Genomic DNA, 24482 nt, shown 5'->3' on the forward strand with positions numbered 1-24482 from the left:
CGCCCGGCCGATTTTTCTTTATCTTAATAGAGATTAAAATTGGTTGGTTTTTGTCTGGCTTATATGTGCAGCACATCCCCAGGTGAAGGGCAGGTTGTACGTGGTGGGAAGTGCGTGGCTGGGAGGTGGTGGCTGGGAGGTGCGTGGCTGGGAGGCACGTGGCTGGAAGGTGGTGGCGGGAGGCGCGTGGCTGGGAGATGTATGGCTGGGAGGCGGTGGCTGGAAAGTGCATGGCTGGGAGGCTTGTGGCTGGAAGGTGGTGGTGGGAGGTGCATGGTTGGGAGGCGGTGTGGCTGGGAAGCTTGTGGCTGGGAGGCATGTGGCTGGACGATGGTCGCGGGAGGCATATGGCTGGAAGGTGGTAGCGGGAGGCATGTGGCTGGGAGGCAGTGGTGGGAGGTGCATGGTTGGGAGGCTGTGGTGGGAGGTGCATGGCTGGGAAGCAAGTGTCTGTGGCGTGCGCAGCTGTAAGGCAAGTGTCTGTGAGGTGCATGACAGGAGGTACTCCACCCTAGCCCCAGAGGCAGGGCCCTTCCCTGCACCTGACCCCACTGCCCTCCTGGTCCTGCCGGCCTCCTTGTCTCTCGGAGCATTGCAGCTTCATCTGTGCGAGGAGGCGCTTGAACCCCGCCTCTAAATGCTGTTTATTCTGAAGCTTTGCTGCACCGTGTATGTTTATTTACAAACACACAAGTCCGTGCTCCAGTTGAAGACCGACCACCACCGTGTGTTGCCCGCATATTTGGGCTCTGGTCTCAGGTTAGGTGATGGTTTTCTGTTGTAAAAGTGGGAGAATATTAAGCATCTTTGCCTCGTCACCTTTTCTCCCTGATAAATGTCCAGTGATCCTGGTTTATGTTTTTCACTCCTCCTGTGTGCTGTTTCAGTGTTGAAGGAAAGGAAAGGAAAGTGGGGGTCTCTGCCCCTGGGGGCCCCGTCGCCCGTGTTCCCGCCAGCTCCACGGGCACACTTTCCATCTGGAAACAATTACAGATTCACAAGGAGCAGCAGGTGTGTTGCAGAGAGGTCCCTGCACAGCCCACCAGCCTCCTCCCGGAAGTTGGCATCGGTGCGATGTGTGTGGTTCTATCATGTCATCCTGCGTGCCTCTGTGTGACCGCCACCTCGGTCACCACGCAGAGCCATCCCCACCGCAGCGGTCACACAGCCATTGTGATCCTGGCAGTCAGTAAATGCGTCTCCATGGCTGCAGGCCTGTCATTCTGAGAAGGTTTCGGAAGCGGGCTCGTCTGCAGCGCAGGGTCGGCTTTCTGAGTTGTGGGCCTTAGGAGTGGATTCCTTGTTATTGCTGAGATGCTGCTGGGTGGAGGTTCCCCTGTTTGTTTAACCCCCTTGTCTACTGAAGGGCATTAGTTTTTCCATTTTTTGGCGTATTAAAAATACAGTAGTTGCTATGAGCAACCACGTTTAGGTTTGGAGCAGACACAGGTTTCGCTTGTTGGGGTAAGTACCCGGGAGTGCAGTGGCTAAGGCCTGTCCTTGGCATAGGTTTTGTTTTTAAAGAAACTGCCGACCTCGCTTTCAGAGTGGCTGCCACATTTTACCTTCCTTCCACCTACGTATGAGAAGCCCAGTGTCTCTGCAGCCTCACCAGCATTTGCTGTATTTTTAGAAAATGTTAGCCATTCTGATAGGTATGTAGCTTTTGTTTTTTGTTTGTTTGTTTGAGATGGAGTTTTGCTCTTGTTGCCCAGGCTGGAGTGCAATGGCGCAGTCTCGGCTCCCCACAGCCTTTGCCTTCAGTCTGTAGGTTTATCATTCTGGCCAACTCTGGACATTTTTCAGCCATTATTTCTTTGAGTGTTTTTTGCCTCATCCGCTTTCTGTTCTTCTGGGAATCAGTGACATGCATGGGAGAGCTTTTATTATGTATGGTCTAGTGTGTCCCTGAGACTCTTAAGACTTGATTTTCAGCCTCTTTTTCTCTGTTGTTCAGGTTGGGTAATTTTTACTGTTTCAGCTTCAAGCGCGCTGATTTCTTTCCTCTGGCTTTTTCATTCTGCGTGAGCCCATTCATTGAGGTTTCATTTCAGCTGCCGTACATTTTAGATCTGAAATTTCCCCCGTGCCTCGGCGGAGATGGGCAGCGCGTGTTACAGGGGGCATGACCAACTTCCACGCTGGCAGAGCCAGGCTGGGGAGGCTTCAGCCTTAGCCCCTTCTCTCCCACGCAGGCAGGTGCTTCCTGAGAATTAGGCAGACTTGTTGGAAACCAGCTTTGTATGCTGCGTCCTCAGCTTTTTATTTTTTGTTTTGTTTTGTTTTTTTGAGACAGAGTCTCACTCTGTTGCCCAGGGTGGAGTGCAGTGGCGCGATCTCGGCTCACTGCAACTGCTACCTCCCGGGTTCAAGTGATTCTCCTGCCTCAGCCTCCCGAGTAGCTGGAATTAGAGACGTGCGCCACCACGCCCAGCTAATTTTTGTATTTTTAGTATAGACGGGGTTTCGCCGTGTTGGTCAGGCTGGTCTCGAACTCCTGGCCTTATGTGATCCGCTCGCCTCGGCCTCCCAAAGTTAACTTTTTACCTAGGTCTTTTTTGTCCTTCGGTTGTTTTGTAGTTTTCTCTGCATGGGCCCTCCATGCCCCTGCCCCTTTCTTGCTTTACTCTGTCACCATTGCCGTAAGTGCTTTCCCCTGAGTCAGCAGCCTCCCTCTGTGCGTTAGGACCCTGGAGGAGGTTCTCTATTCAGTCTGTGCACTTGGCTCGATGCAGCAGCTCAGACTGGAGCTTGGATCCTGGGCATCGTGGAGACTTTGCCTATGTGTGGCGGTGCACAGGGGCCTTGGAAACCCCCCGAGCTCCCCAGCCTTGAGTTGCTGGCCTGGCCCTGTGTCGCTGCAGCCCACAATGGTGCAACCTTCAGATGACCTTGGTGAGAAATGACCATTCCCTGCCACCTCCAGCCTGTTCCCTGCAGGCGAGAGTGGCTCAGTAAAATGTCTTGAATTCTAACCTCCAGCCGTCGGCTGTCAATTAACCTAAACTGCAGAAAGAACTTTTTCTTAAACTTTGAGAGTAAGAATAATTCCAGCTCTCCATTGATAAGAACTCACAGACGGCAGCCTGAGAAGCAGTTTTCTCTTTTCTTTTTCTTTCTTTCTTTTTTTTTTTTTTTTAGATGGAGTCTCGCTCTTGTCGCCCAGGCTGGAGTGCAGTGGCCGGATCTCAGCTCACTGCAAGCTCCGCCTCCCGGGTTTACGCCATTCTCCTGCCTCAGCCTCCCGAGTAGCTGGGACTACAGGCGCCGCCACCTCGCCCGGCTAGTTTTTGTATTTTTTAGTAGAGATGGGGTTTCACCGTGTTCACCAGGATGGTCTCGAACTCCTGACCTTGTGATCCGCCCGTCTCGGCCTCCCAAAGTGCTGGGATTACAGGCTTGAGCCACCGCGCCCTGCCTCTTTTTTTTTTTTTTGAGTCAGGGTCTTGTTCTGTTGCCCAGGCTGGAGTGCAGTGGTGCGATCTCGGCTCACTGCAACCTCTGCCTCCTAGATTCAAGCAGTTCTCCTGCCCCAGCCTCCCAAGTAGCTAGGATTACAGGTGTGAGCCACCACACCCAGCTAATTCTTGCATTTTTAGTACAGACAGAGTTTCACTGTATTGACCAGGCTGGTCTCGAACTCCTGACCTCAGGTGATCCTCCCGCCTCATCTTCCCAAAGTGCTGAGATTACAGGTGTGAGCCACCACGCCCGGCCCGTTTTCATTTTAATATTTGAGTTCTGTTTTTCCAAATTAGATTTCTGAAATGTAAATGCATCCCTTTCTCCTGCAGGAGTAACGGGGACATGCACAGCCATATTACTTTCTCCCAGAGGAGGTGGCTGGGGCGAGACTGGTGACCCCGCTGCATCCCATACCCTCCACCCATCCCAGCAGCCTCCTGCCTGTGGGTGGGAGGTGCTTGAAGAGGGGACTTTGGTGAGGCCTTGGGCTCCCGGTCACATCCTGCCCTGATTCAGTAGATGGCGGGGCAGGAGGTGTCTGTGTCTCAGCAGATGCTGGATTTCACTTCCACAGTCGCCTGGAGATAAATGCCAGCACTGTGCAAGCTGGCTTTGCATTCTCTGCCTTTCCTGTATACCCCTGCCTCAGATTCCAAAATCTGTTGTTCTAGAAACTCTAAGGTTTTACCCAGATTCCCATTGTTGCCTCTTACGTACTTTGGCCGTCTGTATTTCCTAGGCTTAAAAAACCATTCTCCTGTGAAGAGGCCTTCCCTGAGATCCTGGCCAGAGGAGGTCCCGTGGCCAAGTGGCGGCAGCGCCAGGCATACATGGCAGGGCGGTGCACTGCTCAGTACCAGTGGCCTCAGCCTGGTGCCAGCGTGCTGGGATGGGTACACTCGTGCCTGTTAACTGCACACCTGCGTGCAGCACGGGCACACTCGCACACAAGCACGTCAGCCGCACACTCATGCACATTCATGTGCTGTCTCTGGTGTTTTCTGAGAAACGGGATTTTCCTTGAGCGAAACGAGGAAGTAGTAGGAGACCCATCTCAGATGCTCGGGTGCCCGTTTGGGGAGAGTCAGCCGCCCAGCGTGGCTTTTGGCTTTGGGGAATTCCGTTCCTTTGCCGCCCCCTTGGCCTCAGGCCCTTAGGCCTCCACAGCCCTCTGCTGCGTCTCTGCTCCTCTCCATCCCTCTCTTGTTCTCTGCTTCCCGCAGAATTGGCATCCAGGTGAGGTGCCTGTGGGCAGAGCTGTCTATGGGAGATGGTGTGGTCCCAGGCAGGGCAGTCGTTGTAGGAAGAACCCACAGGAGCAGGTGGCTGATGCAGGCACCCTCAGCCCTGAGATTCAGACGAGAGGCAGCACTGGGTTCAGGTCCCCACACCACCTGTATCAGCTTGTGATCCAGAACAAAAACCAGTCTTTCCAAGCCTGGTGATGATGATGGTAACGGCACTGTGCTTCCTCCAACACCGTGGCTGTGAGCGGAGCAAGCTTCAAAGCACTGGGTGCAGGGCGCCTGCTCACGGTGGACACCCAGGGCGGCTTGCACGGTGCACACCCCCTGGCTCAGCACCAAGCAAGTGGGCCTGGACCCTGAAGAATGTGGCTGCCGCCCGGCTCCAGAGTGACAAATATAGCAAAAGAGCTTGTTGGTAAATACTGCCTGAAAACATTGGCTTAATTTGTCTTCTCAAAGCTGTTTTTGTTTTCTGTGGTTTTTTTTTTTAACGTTCCCAGCTGACTAAATTTGCATTCTTCCCTCCAGGACCATCTTGGAATAATCTTGCTCAGCTGAATAATGTTGCAGACTAAAACTAGCAAACGCAGCCCCTTGCCTTCCTGTCGCCTCTCGGGTATGTCCATGCTGTCAGCCCTGGGGTGCCTCTGCAAACACAGGTCCCTCCTGGCCGTGGTACAATCACCACGGCACAGGACCGAGCGCGGAGACTTGCAGCAGTGCGGGGAGCTTTTCCTTTCTCCAGATGTTGCTCAAAACAGTTACTACCAATTTTTGTTTGTTTGTTTGTTTGTTTATTTGAGATAGGGTCTTGCTCTGTCACCCAGGCTGGAGTGCAGTGGTGCAATCATATCTCACTGCAGCCTCAACCTCCTGGGCTCAAGCAATCCTCCCACCTCAGCTTCCCAAATAGCTGAGACTACCAGTGTGCACCACCACACTTGGCTGACTTCTTTGTATTTTTGGTAAAGATGGGGTCTCACTATGTTGCCCAGGCCGGTCTTGAGCTCCTAGGTTCAAGCGATCCTCCTACCTCAGCTTCCCAAAGTGCTGGGATTACAGGCGTGAGCCTCTGTGCTCAGCCCATTCGATTTTTAAAAACTTAAATGACCCTGCGTTTTCTGCTGCCCACTTTTTTGAGGGCTTTTGGTACTTTGGATTGTTAAGTTGTGTGAGTGAACATGAGAATGACCTTGCCAAAGCAGCTCTTGGTGCCCTGAATAGCTGGGCACCAGGCAGTGCCCGAGACCTCCCTGCTCCCAGCTGGGATTCTGTGCACATCCAGAGTTTTTGTTTTTGGGGTGGTTGTTGGTTGTTGTTGTTGTTGTTGTTGTTGTTTTGTTGTTTTTGAGATGGAGTCTCGCTTTGTCACCCAGGCTGGAGTGCAGTGGTGCACTGTTGGCTCACTGTAACCTCCGCCTCCTGGGTTCCAGCGATTCTCCTGCCTCAATCTCTTGAGTAGCTGGGATTATAGGCACCCACCACCATGCCCGGCTAATTTATGCATTTTTTGTGGAGACGGGTTTCACCAAATTGGCCAGGGTGGTCTCGAACTCCTGTCCTCAAGTGATCTGTCTGCCTGGGCCTCCCAAAGTGCTGGGATTACAGGCGTGAGCCACTGTGCCTGGCCCAGAGTTCGCTTTTTATTCGGTTGGGGAACTCTGACTTACTGTCCTCTCGAAAGTCAAGCATTTCTATTTTGTCCAAATGTGTCAGTCAGGGGTCTGTGCCGTGTGTGTGTGTGTGTGTGTGTGTGTGTGTGTGTGTGTGTGCGCGTGGCATGGCTCCACAGCTCCCATCCTAGACTGTGGTCCACGCCAGGGCTCTGGGCTCAGCAGACAGCCAGGCTGCTTCCACTGGACTGTGAAGCTTCTGTCTCAAGTCTCAAGGTGGCCTCAGTGTTCAGCACGGTTGCTGGTGCCCCAGTAATTATGTTTCCATTCCAGGTGAGAGATAGGAGGGAGGGATGGTGGGTGGTGATCCTCTGGATAGCTCTCTGCCACCTCTTCAGAGACTCCCACGAGGGCTGTGCCGTAGGCCACACCCACTTTGCATTGCTGGCTCCCAGCTGCAAGGGGAACAGGAAATGTCATCTTTTAGCTGAGTGCGTGGCTACACAGAAAAATAGTGGGGACAGGGAGAGGAGAAGTGGGTTTGGGGGGCACCCCACCCTCCTAACCCTGCCTGCTGCCCTCTGTCCCCAGCAGGAGCTCCCCTGAGCCCATCCATGCACTGTGCACCCACCACCCCCAGCCCCCTGGCACCCACCTTGCCCTAAACCCCACTGTGCTGTGCTCGCTCGCGGTTCCTGCAGGTGCACATTCTCTCTCTGAATTGGTTTCATTGCACTGAAAGTTGGGGTCGCAGAGATAGATCGGCGCTACCTCTTGAGAACAGCAGTGCCCAGGCTTTGGCCCAAGCGGCCAGAACACCCCTTGGAGCACTGACCCCATCGGCTCCGGGAAATGCAGCGAGAACAGAGCTCAGTCCCTTGGTGGGACCGGGGGCATTGCTTTTGTTCAGAAAGCAGTGGGGTGATGTCATGGGATTTTTTTTCACTGCTGCTGCCCAAAGTGAAACTGGGCTTAGTTGTTGTCTCAGGAGCCCAGCCAGCCAGGGGGACGCGGCCTCCTGCCCGCAGGCAGAGGCCTGGGGCCAGATGTTCGCTTTCTCTTTCGCTCCACAGGAGTGAGGAGCAAGGACCTCATTGCCTTCGTGCGGCCGGGCCCCTCCGGCCCGTCTGTGCGGACAGACTCGCTGGGCCTCACCCGTGCTCCGGGCGTGTGGCTGTGTTGGGAGGACGGGAGCTCTACTGCTTGGCAGTGGACACACACAGGCTGCCGGCCGGCCCAGTGGGTAGCAGTGCCACTTAGATGTGATTTCTCAATCTCTGTCAACTGCCGTGGCTGCCTGGGCTGGGCTGTCCTGTAGGTTTCAGTTCTTCAGGGAAACAGGCTGGGAGCCAGGCCAGGTGCCCATACTCGGAGGGGTAGGGAGCCAGAGGCACACGTGCTGGGCATGGGCTGGGGCCTCTGGCTGGCGGGGGGCGGGGGTGTGTTTGGGCCTGGTGGGATTCCCCATATTAGGAAGGTGAGCTGAGCTCAGCTGCAGTGGCCGAAGCAAGGAAGTGATTTGTCAAGCCATTTAGACACTGTCCCTGTTTTCTTTCAACAAACAGACTTTTTTTTTTTTAAGCAGCAAAGACCTTTTGCTCTCTATTGGGGTGTGGCTGAGGTTTGCATTTGGGGGCTCTCTTGAGCTTTGCCGTTGTCTTCAAGGATGGTATCTAAAGGGAAAGTCTTAAAATAAATAACTTTGAATTTGGATAGGAATGTCTGTGCAGTGAGGGACAGGAGGCTTCCGTGTGTTTCCCTAGAACATTCTCATTCTTGGCCAATGAATGCTTTTACTTAGGAAGGACGAGACCCATGCTGCAGACCGTCTGTTGTAGCTGGCTGCAGTGGGATGGCAATCACCTTCCTGGCAGGCCCCTCCCGGGGCTCTGTCCTCTGCTTCTGAAAGCATTTCCTCCACCAACTTTAGCAAAACTGGGCCTGGCAGATCATTTGAGGTCAGGAGTTCGAGACCAGCCTGACCAACATGGTGAAACCCTATCTCTACTAAAAATGCAAAAATGTTAGCAGGACACAATGGCACGTGCCGCAGGAGGCTGAGGCAGGAGAATCACTTGAACCCGAGAGGCCGAGGTTGCAGTGAGCCGAGATTGTGCCATTGCACTCTAGCCTGGACCACAGAGCGAGACTCCGTCTCAAACAAAAACAAAAACAGAAACTGGGCCTGGGCCTTGGAGGTGCCCGAGTGCAGAAGATAGACAGCGGGAGTTCAGGCCTGCCATGTCGCTCTCGTTTCTTCTCCCCTCTGCAGGGCGGCAGCTGCTCTGCCCTCAAGCCCTCTCTTTTCGCCCACCCTGTTCATAGGGGGAAATGATAACATGGTCGCTTTCCCTCAAACTCCGTGTTTTCACACATCACCAAAGTGTTCAGAGAAGTGGGATATTTTGGTGAGTTAATTTACTTAAAGTGCTTAGCACACAGTACCTGGTATGTATAATAATAGCAGATATTAGTTGTCAACTACTAATTTTAATTTTTTTTTTTTTTTTTTAAAGAAACAGGGTCTTGCTCTGTCACCCAGGCTGGAGTGCAGTGGCATAATCACTGTAGCCTTGAATTTCTGGGCTCAGGTGATCCTCCCGCCTCAGCCTCCTGCAGTAGCTAGGACTGCAGGCATGCACCACCATGCCAAGCTAATTTTTTTTTTTTTTGGTAGAGACAGGGTCTTGCTCTGTTGCCCAGGCTGGTTTTGCACTCCTGGCCTCAAGTGATCCTCCCAGTTTGGCCTTCCAGTGTTGGGATTAATAGGCGTGAGCCACCACTCACAGCCTAACTATTATTATTGTAGAATTTCATGTTAAGGTTTGCAGGTTATTCTTTCACTTTATTTTTTAATTAAATTAAATTAATTAATTAATTAATTTGGCAAGGGCATCTTACTCTTTTACCCAGGCTGGAGTGCAGTGGTGTGATCTTAGCTCACTGCAACCTTCACCTCCCGGGTTCGAGTGATTCTTGTGCCTCAGCCTCCAGAGTAGCTGAGATTACAGACTTGCAGCACCACGCCCAGCTAATTTTTGTATTTTTAGTAGAGACTGGTTTCACCATGTTGGCCAGGCTGGTCTCGAACTCCTGACCTCAGTTGATCCTCCTGCCTTGGCCTCCCAAAGTGCTGGGATTATAGGCGTGAGCCACGGCGCCTGGCCTGATTTTACAGGTTGTTCTGAAGTGTGGTGTTTTCTCCTTTCAGGCTTCAGTGCTGAGGGCGGCCTGCTGTCCGTCCCCGCGACAGACTGGGCCCTGCCCCACCAGCCCATCACTCGAGGTCATATGAGAGTGCTCACTCCTGGGTAGGAACCAGTGCACTGAGGAAACACTTTACCAGAGTAAACGAGATTATAACTTGTTTGCCAGAGAACCTCTCCTGTGGCTGCACCTGAGCCTATCCTGGGTCTGTCCGTGGTCTTCACATTGGTGCTTGGACACCCGTCCTTCGGGAGGGGAGGAAGAGTGGCCTGTAAAATGGAGATAGTCGGTGGCATGTGTTTGCTGATTGGATTGGCATTGGTATACACAGTTACCAATCACTGCACAGACAGTTCCAGGGGCCCTCCCCCAGCCATGTTTAGTGGCACTGACCTCGGGCAGCTGGGCCCCCGGGACAGCAACCAGGGGACTGCGTTGGCCCTGGATAGCAGCCTGGACCGGTCAGAAGCTTCTGTGTGGAGCAGTTCTGTTGGCAGCCCCCTGCCTCCAGTGGAGATGTGACATGGCTCTTTCTTGTCTGCCAAACATTCTCTGATTCTTTGGATCATCGATCCTCCCACAGCAAAGGCGGTATTGTTGCTGTCCTTTCAAGGTTAATCCAGGATCAGAAAAGTCTAATCATTTCTCTGTGGTTTTTGGAATTTCCAAAGAGCACCCAGATTTTAACCCTCAGTCCTCCGGGTTGTCCGGCTGCGGCCGTGCCGCTGTTGAGCAGTAAGCTCATTTCACCTCCCGTATAAACTTGTTTCTATGCATTTGCCTCCTGGGAGACTCCAGATTCCTGAAAGAACTGCATGGTTATGAACTCTTACTCATGTGCACTGAAGTGCACGTGCTGTGTGTGTACTGACCCTCTGCCCTGTGGGAGCCACGTGCTGTGGGGAGAACAGACCAGCAGCAGCTGGGACTCCTCCAGGAACCTGCTCCCAGCTAGGCATGGTGGTGCAAGCCTATAGTTCTAGCACTTTGGGAGGCTGTGGCAGGAGGATCGCTTGAGGCCAGGAATTTGAGGCCAGCCTGGGCAACATAGTGAGACCATGTCTTTGAAAAAAAAAAAAAAAAAGTAAGAAAGAAAAGAAAACGTATTCCTCCTAAGTCGGGCATGAGAGTGAGCCAGGGAGTTCAAGGAAGGCTGCCTGGCGAACAGTCTTAGAGGACGAAAAGTCTGTGCGGATAAACCAGTGTCTTGTACTTAGTGTCAGTCAGGTGGCCAGTGAATAATGACTCAGTGGAATTATTGTGGACAGCATTTTGAGATCTGCAGATTAAGCCATTTGGACTTCCCAGAAGCATTTTCTTAAATCAGCATCGAGACAGAAGATGGACGATAACTTGAACTGCTCGTTGCGAGCAAGCTCTGGCACCACGTGCAGCCTGTTCTGCCCGGGTCAGCCCCAGAGGGCTGCAGAACGCTGTGTCTGCGTCCACTGTCTTAAAGAGTCCTGTCCGTCTTTACGCGGTCTTTGTGTTTACGTGTAAGCCACACAGCATGGTGGGGAGCGGAGGTCATTCTGCAGCCTACTCTCTGACCGTCAGGGTCCTCTTTGGGAGCAGCAGGCAGTGGCTTTCTCCTGGGCCAGGCAAGATTGTCTTGAGGAGTGGAATGTCTGCTAGAAATGCAGATCGCTGGGGCCACCACCATTTGGCCAAGTCAGTCATCTGAGGGTCCCTTAGCCTCTGCAGGCTAAAGCTGTGGGAGTCACCGTGGGTCCCCATGGTGGGATTGGGAAGCAGTTACCTATCAGATGAGTGTTCCTTCCACGAAGGGAAGGTGGGGTGATTTTGAAGGAGCTGTGAACACCAAGGGTGCCATCCTTGCCTGTGCTGCTGTGGGCTGCTCAGGACTGCCGGACCTAAGGAGCCCCACCCAGCAGGACACACACACCTGAGCCCCCGGGAGGGTGGGTGGCCATGGCTGTGCTTGGCTGCCTCTGTGGGCCTCTGTGGGGCTTCATCCTAATTCAGTGAGGTCTCTTGCCACCTTCCTCCAGGGCCTTCCTGAGACGGAGGCTGAGACTTCAGACTCAGAAAGAAACCCTGGCCGGGCACAGTGGCTCACGCCTGTCATCCCAGCACTTTGGGAGGCCAAGGCAGGTGGATCACCTGAGCTCAGTAGTTTGAGACCAGCCTGGCCAACATGGTGAAACCCCGTCTCTATTAAAAATACAAAAACTAGCCAGGAGTGGTGGTGCACGCCTGTAATCCCAGCTACTCGGGAGGCTGAGGCAGGAGAATCGCTTCAACCCAGAAGGAGTTTTCTGTGAGCCGAGATCCAGCCACTGCACTCCAGCCTGGGCGACAGAGCAAGACTCCGTCTAAAAAATTTAAAGAAAGAAAAGAAAAGGAAAACAAAAGCCTGGCCTTGGTCAGACCATTGTCTGCAGTTTTCAGTGCATGTCACTGACTCAGCATATGGGCTTGTGTATTTCGCTGTCTTTTTTCTTTTTCCAAATAGAACGTGCTTATTTGCCTGATTACAAAAATAAGTGCATTCTCTCTATTTTAAAAAATTAGCCCCTATGAACACATAAGAACTTACAAACACTGAAACTGCTACCGCGTTTTAATTCGCACACCCCATGCACACCCCCACATTGTTGTCACTGCGAGAACACAGGGCCCAGAGCCGAGTACACTCAGCCAGGGTGAGTGATGGGCAGTCTCAGAGCTGTGTCCCTGACCACCCTGCCACCCAGCTTGCCACCGCGGTCAGCCATGGGCTACATGGGTCCTGGGGTTCAGAACAAGGTTGGGGCACGGACCCAAAAGTGGAGTCAGGGTTGCAGCTTTGGTTCCTGCAGGAGGGACGCAGGCACAGCGGAGAGGGCGTGGTTTGCAGGCACCAGTGCTGGTTCAGTGTGGGGGAGGGGATGACGTTTTTGTTGATGTCGGGATGTTGGTGACCCAGCCCCTGCCCCGCCTTCGAGTTTGTGCCTTATTTTCCAGAGCCGCCACACTCGAGACATCCTTGCTGCGGTGTCATCTGTAACTTGTGTCCCATCACTGCCTTGCACTGTTCTTAGCACACTGGCAAAGACGGGGTCTCTGCAATAGAGAGGCGCCTATGGCTGCAGCCATCTGTGTTCGTTTTGGGGGTGTCATAAATAAATGCCTTCCATTTTTAATAGAAAGACAGTATTTTAGGTTAAAAAAAATTAAGATTGTCAGAATTCTCTGATTTGGGGATTTTATATGTTAACGTTTCTTTCAAAACCATTTCCTGAGGATGGGCGCAGTGGCTCCCTCCTGTAATCCCAGCAGTTTGGGAGGCCAAGGCAGGAGGATCTCTTGAGACCAGGAGTTCGAGACTAGTCTGGGCAACATAACAAGACCGTGTCTCTTCGAAAAATTAAAACCATTTGCTGAACAGCCTTATTTCTCCGAGGAGTTTAAGCAAACACTGGCAGGGCCTCTGGCATTCCAGTTTCAGGCCTTATCTGATGTGGCCCACCCTGGGACCGTCACCCGACTTCCTGTGCCCGCACAGAGAACTCGCTGGTAGGAGGCGGTGAGAGGTCTCCGAGGTGGTGGGTGGGCATCCCTGCAAGTCAAGCTCTGCTGTTCCCCAGCCTTCCCTTGAGACTCTTGGGGGCCCGGGCCCTGTGCGATGTTTTCCCCCTGCGTTGGAGCCAGACCACTTAACAGAACCAGACGAGCCAGGTTTAAAGCTTTATCGGGTTTCCTAAAGACATGTTGCAGCCTGCAAAATTCGAAAGTTCCTGTTACAAAGTATATAACAGCTTTTGCCTCCCATTCTTGAGTCTTTCATTTCTTCAAGAACATGGTAGCAACATTTAAAGAACCTTTTGAAAAGAGAGAGGTGGCTGGGCACAGTGGCTCATGTCTGTAATTCCAGCACTTTGGGAGGCCAAAGCGGGTGGATCACCTGAGGTCAGGAGTTCAAGACCAGCCTGGCCAACATGGTGAAACCCTGTCTCTACTAAAATACAAAATTAGCTGGGCATGGTGGTGGGCATCTGTAATCTCAGCTACTCGGGAGGCTGAAGCAGGAGAATCGCTTGGACCCGGAGGCAGAGGTTGCAGTGCGCTAAGATCACACCACTGCACTCCAGCCTGGGCAACAGAGCAAGACTCTGTCTCAAACAAAACAAAACAAAACCAAAAAAAAAAAAACAGAAAGAAAAGAGAGAGGACTGCTATAACACCATCCTTATCCAGGGCTGTTTTCATTTCTCCTTCCAGTCCTTGTCTTAGTAACAAGAATAACTGAAGCAAATTTTCAGTAACCGCTTGCCACGTGCCAGCCGTCCGGTCAGGACTCAGGACTGATGTTCACGGCATGGAGACCTGAGGCCACACGGAGGCCGGGCTGGCCAGGGTGAGGCTCAGATCCAGTGACTTGCTCAGGTGCCCCCAGGGCATCCGAGCAGCCCAGGCTCCAGCCAGGCAGGTCTGACGTCACCTCCCTTGCCGTTAGCCGCTGCACTGTTCCACTTGGTCTTCTGCTAAATTTATCAAGCTGTCGTAAATGTTTCCCTATTCCTACACGCATCAGTATTTAGCGAGGGCTCCTTATGTGTGACACGCCTTGTGTGCCTCTGATGACGCTGCTTGCAATCGTTTGTTCAGCCCTTACAGGAACTCTGAATATGCACCGTCATTACCCCAGTTTTGCTGATGAGGGAAACAAGGCCAGTGCATGTAGAGACTGACCAAAGATTCCGGTGTCGACAGTTCTCCATTCATTCATTCACCGTCATAGCCCACTGCAGCCTCCGCTGCCCAACCTCAAGCCATCTTCCCTCCTCAGCCTCCCAAATGGCTGGGACTATAGGTGTGTGCCACCACACCTTGTTAATTTCTTTAAAAATTTTTAGAGACAGGGCTGGGCATAGGGGCCCACACCTATAATCCCAGCACTTTGGGAGGCCAAGGCAGGTGGATCACCTGAGGTCAGGAGTTCAAGACCAGCCTGACCAACATGGAGAAACCCCGTCTCTACTAAAAATACAAAATTAGCAGGGCGTGGTGGCACATCCCTGTAATCCCAGCTACTCAGGAGACTGAGGCAGGAGAATCGCTTGAACCCGGGAGGCGGAGGTTGCAGTGAGCCGAGATCGCGGCATTGCACTCCAGACTGGGCAACAAGAGCGAAACTCTGTCTCAAACAACAACAACAACAAATTTAGAGACAGGATCTCGCTGTGTTACCCAGGCTGATTTAGGAATTACTGGGCTGAAGCCATCTTCCCGCCTTGGCCTCCCAAAGCGCTGGGATTATAGGCATGAGCCACTGCGCTGGCCAATATGCATAGTTTTAACTGGCCATAGTAACACAGGGCTTCAAACAGAAGTCCTCAGGTCTCACTTTGCAGAGGCAGTGGCTTTTAAAGCTTCCCAGTTAACAATCTGAGCTACTATTCACTGAAATGCCCTGTTGTAGACATGCGTGGCTTTCTGTTAGAGAAGATAGGGTCTGACTGTCCTGCTGCCCCTCCTCATCTGGGAGCCGCGGGTCCACACTGCATGCCCTCTTTGCCGTAGTGCAGAGTTTCTTTATCTTCTTTATCTTCTTACTCATCCAGCATTCTCTGTACCTATTGCGAATTGATCAATTCAATTAGGTGGGAGGATTGCTTGAGCTCAAGAGTTTGAAACCAGCCTGGGCAACATAGTAAGACCCCAGCTTGAAATAAAAAATGATAAAATTCAAAAAAGAAAAAAAAAAGACTGTCACGTATAAACGAAACAGACTTGGTCCTTGTTATTTTGACCTTTGTGCAAAATCAAAACTACATTCTAACTGAAAGAATCCAGGAAGAGGGTGAAAAGCCCCAGAACAGAAGCTGTGCAGGAGCCCAGAGCTGTGCAGGAGAGAGCCAGGGCTCTCGGGAGAAGGTTCCCAGGAGAACCGAAGGACAGGAATGTCATGTTACCCAACTGCTGAGCGGAGTTCTAGAGTGGCGTCAGCGTCCAGAGATCAATTCGGCTGTTGAGAAGGGGAGGAGTGAAGAAAGCCCTTGGTTCCTCGTACAGACATGACCCATTTGTATCCCACTGACTAGCTCATAGTCTCATGGCTGCAAGAGGGGCAGAGAAACATGGTCTTCAGTTGGGTGGGCGTTTCTCTGTCGCTGTGTTTGCTATAGAAGAAGGAGAGAAGGTGCTCTGGGAACCACAGTCTCAGCCACAGTCCAGGAAGCTGCCCAGTGCCCACGTGGGAACTGGATCCTGCAGGTATCGCTCGTGAAAACCAGCCTGGCGTCTTCTGGCCCTTCGCTTGGGTCTGCGGTGTCTCTCAGTGGTGGCTGCTCTGAGGCCCCTGAAGCTGCAGGCTGGGTGGGACGGTGGGAGCCTTTCCCTGGTCTTGACTCGCGCTGGCGTCCTCTCTCTGGCTGTCATAGCCAGCCCCACGGGATTGTGGAAGCCACAGGAACCTCCCGGCACGCGCCAACCCTGGACGTCTGCCGGAGCTCGTCTGGGTGGCAGGTGCCGGCCACGTGGGGTCTGCCCTCCAGGTGCCGCGGGTGAAGCTTCACCTGGCGCAGGGAAGGCCATCAGACTTCCAGCTTGTTGCCTGTGTCCTCGGCCCCTAACCACCGAAGCGATGCCTGTGTTTTAACCTTAGTGACCTCGCCACCCGGCTCCTCGGAGACACGCGACTCCACAGCGGTTAGGAGATAGCAGGTGCATTCCCGGAGTTCCTGAGAAGGAGCGGCCTGTGTGGGGTGACTCTAACTCAAGCCATAGGCCTCCTAGACAGAGCCTCAGAAACTCCGGTTTTCTTTGTCCTTCCTGGGACAGGTCTCATCCAGTCTCTTCCTTTTGACATTTTCTGAGTCACTTTGAACTGTGCAAGGTTTCCCGTTTCCCCTGGACGTGGCTCTTGTGGTCCTGGCCTTGGTGGGCAGATGCAGGGCCCGCTGCCTCCTTCGGAGGATGAGATGCTCTGTGGCTTCCACCACTCCCCAGATTGTCTGCTTCCTCCGTGCCCCTCAAACTCATTTGCCTCAGTCCCTGTCTTCCTTGTTGGGGATATTCCCCAAGTGTCTGTTCTTGTGGAAGGGGAGGCGCCCCCGCCTCCACCCCCGCCCCCCGCCCCGCTGCCAGCGCCGGGCGGGGCGGCCGTTGTGTGCATTGGTGCATGGGGTTCCCGCCCTGGGACTTCATGGAAGGGCTCAGGAGGGCTGGGTCTCAGGCTTTTCTCCTGGGCCATCATCTGCTGACAGCTGGGCTCAGCTCTGGAAGCTTGGGGGGCCAAGACCCTCCAGTCCTCCTGCAGAATTTCAGGTCTCAAGGCTGTTTTCGGCATGGGGTGTCGCTCTCTGCTGCTTCTGTGTCGCGTGCCCTCGTCCAGGCCTCGTCGTTCACCCCCTCCAGAAAGTAAACCCGTCCTTCTGCTGGGAGAGATGGGGCGAGGGGACAGCTGTGGACAGGAGCGATCTGTCACATTCATTTTAAAAATTGCCTCCGGAAGCTTTCACGGCTTCTTCTTTCCTTCTCTGATTATTTCTCTGTGTCTGAAATGATGGCAATTGTATTTATTTATTTATTTATTTTTATTTTTTGAGGCGGAGTCTTGCTCTGTCGCCCAGGCTGGAGTGCAGTGGCGTGATCTCCGCTCACTGCAAGCTCCGCCTCCTGGGTTCACGCCATTCTCCTGCCTCAGCCTCCCAAGTAGCTGGGACTACAGGCGCCCGCCACCTCGCCCAGCTAGTTTTTTGTATTTTAGTAGAGACGGGGTTTCAATGTGTTCGCCAGGATGGTCTCGATCTCCTGACCTTGTGATCCGCCCGTCTCTGCCTCCCAAAGTGCTGGGATTACAGGCTTGAGCCACCGCGCCCGGCCTGCAATTGTATTTATAAATACGAGAATTAAGTGAGCTATTTTTATTTTCCTGACAGCTTTCTGGTTGGTCAGGCAGGTGGTGGGATTCGTGGCCTAAGGAGGGGATGGGAATGAAGGCACGTGACATGCCCCAACTCACTCGGGCTCATCACTGGTGGAGCAGTGGCTAGTGCCAGCTAGCTGTGTAGAGAGGACTCTGTGGTCTGAGGCTGAGCCAGGCAATGTCATCTCCAACCAAGTCACCAGTTTGGCCCAACTTTCCAGGAGCCATCAGCTTCCAGGTGGACCCGGGAAAAACCCAAGGCTGGGGTTAGACCCTCAGTGTGGGAGCTTTCGGGCAAGAATTCTCCCCACAAACAGCTGGCCTGAGATGGACTGCACACACCCTACAACTAACCCTTTCCATTGTTCCAGTCCGTGATTTTCAGCACATAGAGTTGCACAGCCCCCAAGTCAACCTCGGAACATGGTCATGACTCCAGAAAGCAGCCCTGCAGCCCTTAGTCATTTTCTCTTTTATTTATTTATTTTTTAATTTTTTTTTTTTTTGAGACGGAGTCTCACTCTGTCGCCCAGGCTGGAGTGCAGTGGCTGGATCTCAGCTCACTGCAAACTCCGCCTCCCGGGTTTACCCCATTCTCCTGCCTCAGCCTCCCGAGTAGCTGGGACTACAGGCGCCCGCCACTGCCCCCAGCTAGTTTTTTGTATTTTTTAGTAGAGACGGGGTTTCACCGTGTTAGCCAGGATGGTCTCGATCTCCTGACCTCGTGATCCACCCGCCTTGGCCTCCCAAAGTGCTGGGATTACAGGCTTGAGCCACCGCACCCGGCCTCCCTTAGTCATTTTCTACCCCCCTGCCTGTCCCACCCGTCACTCCCGCCCTAGGCAACCACGAAGCTCCTTTCTAAGTCAGGCAAGAATGTTCTGGAGAGATTTCCTCCAAAGATGGGCACTTGCTAGTGCAAGAACCTCCCTGCCGGGCTGGTGGACGGAGATTTCTACCATGTGGGCACACTTTACCTTGGCAGAATCTCCACCAGTCAAGACCGGCAGTGTGTGTGGCTGAGTTTAAACCACTGTGCAGCACCATCACGATGCAAAATGTACGCTTTGAAACTCCAGCTAGAGCCCTGCACCTCTATCAAGATATTACAGGGAGAGATGTAACTGGCAAACTCTGTGAGCACGCTGGGGAAACATCCATTTAAAAATCAAACTGGGTGCGGCGGCTTACACCTGTAGTCCTAGCACTTTGGGAGGCTGAAACAGGTGGATCTCTTAAGGTCAGGAGTTCAAGACCAGCCCGGCCAACATGGTGAAACCCCATCTCTACAAAAATACAAAAATTAGCCAGACGTGGTGGTGCACGCCTGTAATCCCAGCTACTCAGGAGACTGAGGCAGAAGAATCCCTTGAACCCGGGAGGTAGAGGTTGCAGTGAGCTGAGATCGCACCACTGCACTCCAGCCTGAGCGACAGAGCGAGACTCCATTTCAAAAAATAAATAAAATAAAATAAAGTAGCATGCTTCATAGCAGTTTCTCCACCTCCTAGTAACGAGGCCGCCTGCCTCAGTACAATCACTGTTTCAGCAGAGACTATGAAAATATTTATTGTTAAACTTTAATTGGAAAACTACTATTACAGTACGAAATTGTCTGTCATCTATAGATGGGATTAGATCCCTGCCTGTCCTATAAGACATCATTTTGTTTTACTGAAAACTCAATATATATACATATCATCCAGAATCAGTTTTTTTTTTTTTTTTTTTTTTTTTTAAGACAGAGTCTTGCTCTGTTGCCCAGGCTGGAGTGCACGGGCACGTTCTCGGCTCACTGACATGGCCGTCTCCTGGGTTCAAGCGTTTCTCCTGCCTAGCCTCCCGAGTAGCTGGGATTACATGTGTGTGCCACCGTGCCTGGTTAATTTTTTGTATTTTTAGTAGTGGGGGGGTTTTGCCATTTTGGCCAGGCTGCTCTCAAACTCCTGACCTCAGGTGATTCGCCCATGTGGGCCACTCAAAAGTGCTGGGATTACAGGCATGAGCCACCACGCCCAGCCTAGAATCAGTTTTTTGAACTGGAAAGCACCTTAGAGATGGTGTCTTCTATTCCAACCATTCTGTTTTATTAGCAAAGATCACGGAAGCGCAGAGAGGTTAGGTCGAGTGGTTCTAGACCAGTTTTGTCTTTTGGTGGCGTTCACCTTTCTCGCGAATCCCCACACCTTACACCTCTCATTCCTGCCACAGTTTGCTCTTTGAAGGGGAGAAGTGAAGCCTGGAAAGGCCTTTCCACCCCCCTGGAGTTGGGGAGTGATTTAGCCCAAGGTCAGATGGGCTCTGGCTTGTACCTGGCTTTCAGGTCCCAGTTCAAAGGGGGACCCAGCTCCTCTTCTGTGCTTGTGTGTGTGTGTGCATGCGTGTGTGGTGTGTTTGCGCATGTGCATGTGCAAATGTCTTACCAAAAAGCACCTCTTCATGTCTTCCATTTTTAGTACATGTGCTGCCGAAGCGAGCACTCTTCATGTCTTCATATCCAAACCCCGATCTCCAGGATCCCCTTCTTCTTGTGACCTCAGTCATGGGCCGGAAGCCACGTCTTCTTTCTCTTTGGCTTTGATGGCTCCAGCGTGATCAGATCCCATATTAACATAGGGACTTTCATGACACAGAAGGTCAGAGGTCTCAACTGTGCCCTTCTGACAAGTAGGAGAACATGCTTTGTTTCATTGATTTGCAGTGGTTCAGGGAGTTGAGGGAATTGAAGAAAAGAGACAAATGGCAAGGGCCATAGAAACTATCTTTAAACATTTGGCATCATGACTGCCATCGTGTCCAGCGCTGGTGGAACAGGGGTACGTCTGTGCGTGCATCTGTATGTGTGCGTGTGTGTGTGCATGTACATATGTGCGTGCATGTGCTTGTGTGCGTGCATGTGTGTGTATGTGGACGTCCGTATGTGCGTGCATGCTTGTGTGCGTGCATGCGTGTGTGTGCGTGCATGCGTGTGTGTGTGCGTGCACGCGTGTGTGTGTGCGTGCACGTGTAGATACACACACAGACACTGTTCGTTCAGCACAGTCGTTCACAGGTGGAGCTCACCTTAGCTCCCCTGCCTGGACGCTCAGCCAGATGCTGGCCTCAAATCTCTTTCCTTGCTTCCCTGGGTCAGGGACACCCGGCCCATCCTCAGACACCAGCTTGGGTAGACAGCGGCTCTGGGACCCACAAAAGCTAACAGCCCCCAGGACTGAAGAGCCCTTGGGCTTCATAGAGCATCTTAGAAAATGAGTGATACGAGGCTGGGCAGGGTGGCTCACGCCTGTAATCCCAGCATTTTAGGAGGCCAGGGTGGGAGGATTACCTGAGGTCGGGAGTTCCAGACAAGCATAACTAACAATGGAGAAACCCTGTCTCTCCTAAAAATACAAAATTAGCCGGGCGTGGTGGCACATGCCTGTAGTCCCAGCTACTTGGGAGGCTGAGGCAGGAGAATCGATTGAATCCAGGAGGCAGAGGTTGCGGTGAGCTGAGATTGTGCCACTGCACTCCAGCCTGGGCAACAAGAACCAAACTCCACCTCAAAAAGAAAAACAAAAAAAAGAAAATGGGTGATGCGGCCAGGCACGCTGGCTCATGCCTATAATCCCAGCACTTTGGGAAGCCGAGGTGGGTGGGTCATCTGAGGTCAGGAGTTCGATATCAGCCTGGCCAACATAGTGAAACCCTGTCTCTACTAAAAATACAAAAATTAGCTGGGCATGGTGGCACGGGCCTGTAATCCCAGCTACTCGGGAAGCTGAGACAGGAGAATTGCTTGAACCCAGGAGGTGGAGGTTGCAGTGAGCTGAGATTGCGCCATTGTATTCCAGCCTGGATGACAGAGCAAGACTCTGTCTTCAAAAAAAAAGAGAGAAAAGAAAGAAAATGGGTGATGGACCTTTCTAGTCATAATACTGATGCAGGAAATCTCCATTGGGCTGGACTGAAGAAAGTGTAAAGGACATCAGACATTCCTTTCAATGTGACTTAAGAGGACAAAATTGTGGAGTATTTTCAAATGGCCTCGGGCTGCCCTTCTGAACCTTGGGGGTGCCTGACCACCCACCCTTATCCCCCAAGAATCATTCAGTGGGCCGTGCCTCCCAGACAGCGTCTCATCCTGGAAACAGTCTCAGAGTCCCTTTTGTGTTTGGAAATAGAAACCTGGTGCCCACAGGCCCAATGGTGCCTGGTGCTGAACGATGCGGTCCGGCCTCCTTGGGGAGACCCAGCCTTCTCTGCCCAGTATCTCGGGGAGAATCAGGACTGGCCCAGTTGAGCCAGCTTAAGTGCCTGATTTTCTCTCTTCGATGTGGGCAGCCTGGCTAGCAGAGCTATGGGAGGAGCTGCACATTTGTAATGCTGAGTCACTTCCTTTGAAGCGGGTCCCTGGGAAGAAGACTGACGCAAGAGGACCCCCTGCCGACAGCCAGGCACCCTTCGTCACCCTCTGACCCGCTCCTCCGTCCTATCTTTCAAAAACGCTTTGACGAAGAGCAAAGGGGCTTTCAAATGAAAGAGGGGTGTTTGCGCATGTCCAGGCAAGGTTTTAGGTAGATTTACTGTTTAAACACTGCCGCAGATGTAAAAACACAGTCAGGCATAGACCCAGCAGTCTGGTGCTGGGAGACTTCATGCAGGTTCCACTACAAGAGACCCTAGCGTCTCTCAAGTGTTGAGTCACTTCGCCTGTTCTGAATGCCTTCTGGAACTCTGAAAAGCGCATTATCACCGGTGGCTTCTCTACATTCTTTCTAAGCCCCCTTCCACATTTTTAAAGGAGAGCCTTTTCCAAACAGCTGCGCAGGCGGCCAGCGTTGCTTATCTCCGTGTGGGCAGGCTGCTGCTTTACATTGCTTTTGTTTTGTTTTGTTTTGTTTTGTTTTAACTGAGTCCTGCAGTTAGCAACTTGATAGTTGCTGCCTCATCAGTTTAGAAATTGCAAGGGCAGCTGGATCAGTAATGCTCAGCTTTGTAAACGGTGGCAGTTTCTTCAAGCCAGGTGAACCTTGGATACTGTTCACGGCACCCTGGTGTTGACTCTGACGCTTGCGGCAGGCTTTGTTTGCATTTGGTTGTCTCCAGTAGAAAAACCGAGGCTCATGGTTTTAAGCCCAGAACTGATGGTGAAGCCGGTCCGTTAAGCTCTGGGTGGATAATGCACGCCCTCTGCGACTCCCGCCTGCCCGAGCAGGGGTGGAATTGCTCCTGCTGTCAGATCTTCTAGGCAGTGGCAGAGAATCATCTTGAAAATGTCTGCATAGGTGGCTGCCGTGCTGTTTCAGTCTTCCAGTATCTCCTTTGAGAGGTGGCAGATCTCACCTGGGTGCCACGGCAGTTGCCCTGGCAGACAGGAAGTAGCCGTGTCTGTCTGGAGCCTGAGTGGGAGATGGCATGAGCGGCACTTGTCTGGGGATATTTATATCTCTTCTGTCTCACGCACAGTGAAAGACAACTGACGGCCGGGCACAGTGGCTCTCGCCTGTAATCCCAGCAGTTTGGGAGGCCAAGGCAGGCGGATCACCCGAGGTCAGGAGTTCAAGACCAGCCCGACCAACATGGTGAAACCCCGTCTCTACTAAAAATGCAAAAACTTAGCCAGGCGTGGTGGCGGGTGCTTGTAATCCCAGCTACTCAGGAGGCTGAGACAGGAGAATTGCTTAAACCTGGGAGACCGAGGTTGCGGTGAGCTGTGATCACGCCACTGCACTCCAGCCTGGGTGACAGAGCAAGACTCCCTCTCAAAAAATAAAATAAAATAAAAAATAGAAAGACAACTGACGTCCAAATAAGTCTAAGTCTCAGTTCCTAAGTGTCTTCATAAAAGCATCGAAAGTGCTCTCTCGGTCCCAGGTTTGAGAGTTAGGGTCCGGTTACGTTGACACACGGACATGCACCTTTCCTGGATGTTGGCGTCTTCTCGAGTCTCCTCCTGCACCTCACACCCGCTCCTCCTCCCCCTCCTCCCGTTGCAGGTGTACCTTCCGGTTTCCCAGCACGGCCATCAAGATCCAGTTCACGTCGCTCTACCACAAAGAAGAGGCCCCGGCCTCCCCGCTCCGGCCGCTGTACCCACAGATCTCCCCTCTGAAGATCCACATCCCGGAGCCGGACCTCCGGAGCATGGTCAGCCCCGTCCCCTCCCCGACTGGCACCATCAGGTAAGCAGCCCCCAGCCTGCCCTTGGGCCCCCGGGAGAGAGGGAGATGGTGCGAGCATGCCCGTCGCATGCAGCACTGGGTTCCAAATCTCTCTGGAAAATTGCACGTGTATGGAAACACAGAAAGTGTTGTATGTGCATCTGGGACCTGGCTGAAATCTCTGAATTCTCTTACAAAGGGAAGAATCAATGCCTGGTCATCACTTTTCCCACTGGAAGTTTTATATATTAGGGCTTGTTAAAGCAAGCACAGGTTTTTTTGGTTGTCTTTTGTTCGTTTTGTTTTTTTAAAGTACATTGGAAATGGTTTTTTTGTTTGTTTTGAGACAGAGTTTTTGCTCTGTCACCCAGGCTGTGGAGTGCAGTGGCACGATCTCGGCTCACTGCAACCTCCACCTCCCAGGTTCAAGCCATTCTCCTGCCTCAGCCTCCCAAGTAGCTGGGATGACAGGCGCCTGCTACCACACCTGGCTAATTTTTTTGTAGTTTTAGTAGAGACGGGGTTTCACGATGTCGGCCATGCTAGTCTTGAACTCCCGACCTCAAATGATCTGCCCGCCTTGGCCTCCCAAAGTGCTGGGATTACAGGTGTGAGCCACCGTGCCTGGCTGAAAATGTTTTAAAGTAATATTTGTCCACCAGGATTTGGTGAACTTTGTTTCTGGAAGCTTCATTTGTGAAAATTCTCTGTGACCTTTTAGAAATTAATCTAGATTTTGAAGAAAGTCCTCAAACTTCCTCATCTCTGGTGTGTTATACAATGATAAACTCCTGAGTAGGGGTTGCAGAGTGAAAAGTGTAAACAGAGCTCTGTGTAGGGAGTGCCAGTGAGCCCTGGACTGAGTCACACACGAACGTCAGGCGGCAGCCTAGATGCGTGGCACACAGCCCTGGCCCTGGTCCTGTCATATAAG

At 52.4% G+C, this 24482-nt stretch overlaps 1 protein-coding gene across 1 annotated transcript in view; it reads left to right on the forward strand.

The window, feature by feature from the left end:
- FOXK1 (forkhead box K1) overlaps positions 1 to 24482 on the forward strand; it is a 91107-nt gene that overhangs the window by 38594 nt on the left and 28031 nt on the right. Inside the window, exon 2 of the mRNA XM_017894832.1 lies at positions 23384 to 23569. Coding sequence (XP_017750321.1) covers positions 23384 to 23569 — 186 coding nt within the window. The remainder of the gene's footprint in view (positions 1 to 23383; positions 23570 to 24482) is intronic.

The sequence above is a fragment of the Rhinopithecus bieti genome, unplaced genomic scaffold, assembly GCF_001698545.2.
Source record: "Rhinopithecus bieti isolate Rb0 unplaced genomic scaffold, ASM169854v2 scaffold_1017, whole genome shotgun sequence".
Taxonomy (NCBI): domain Eukaryota; kingdom Metazoa; phylum Chordata; class Mammalia; order Primates; family Cercopithecidae; genus Rhinopithecus; species Rhinopithecus bieti.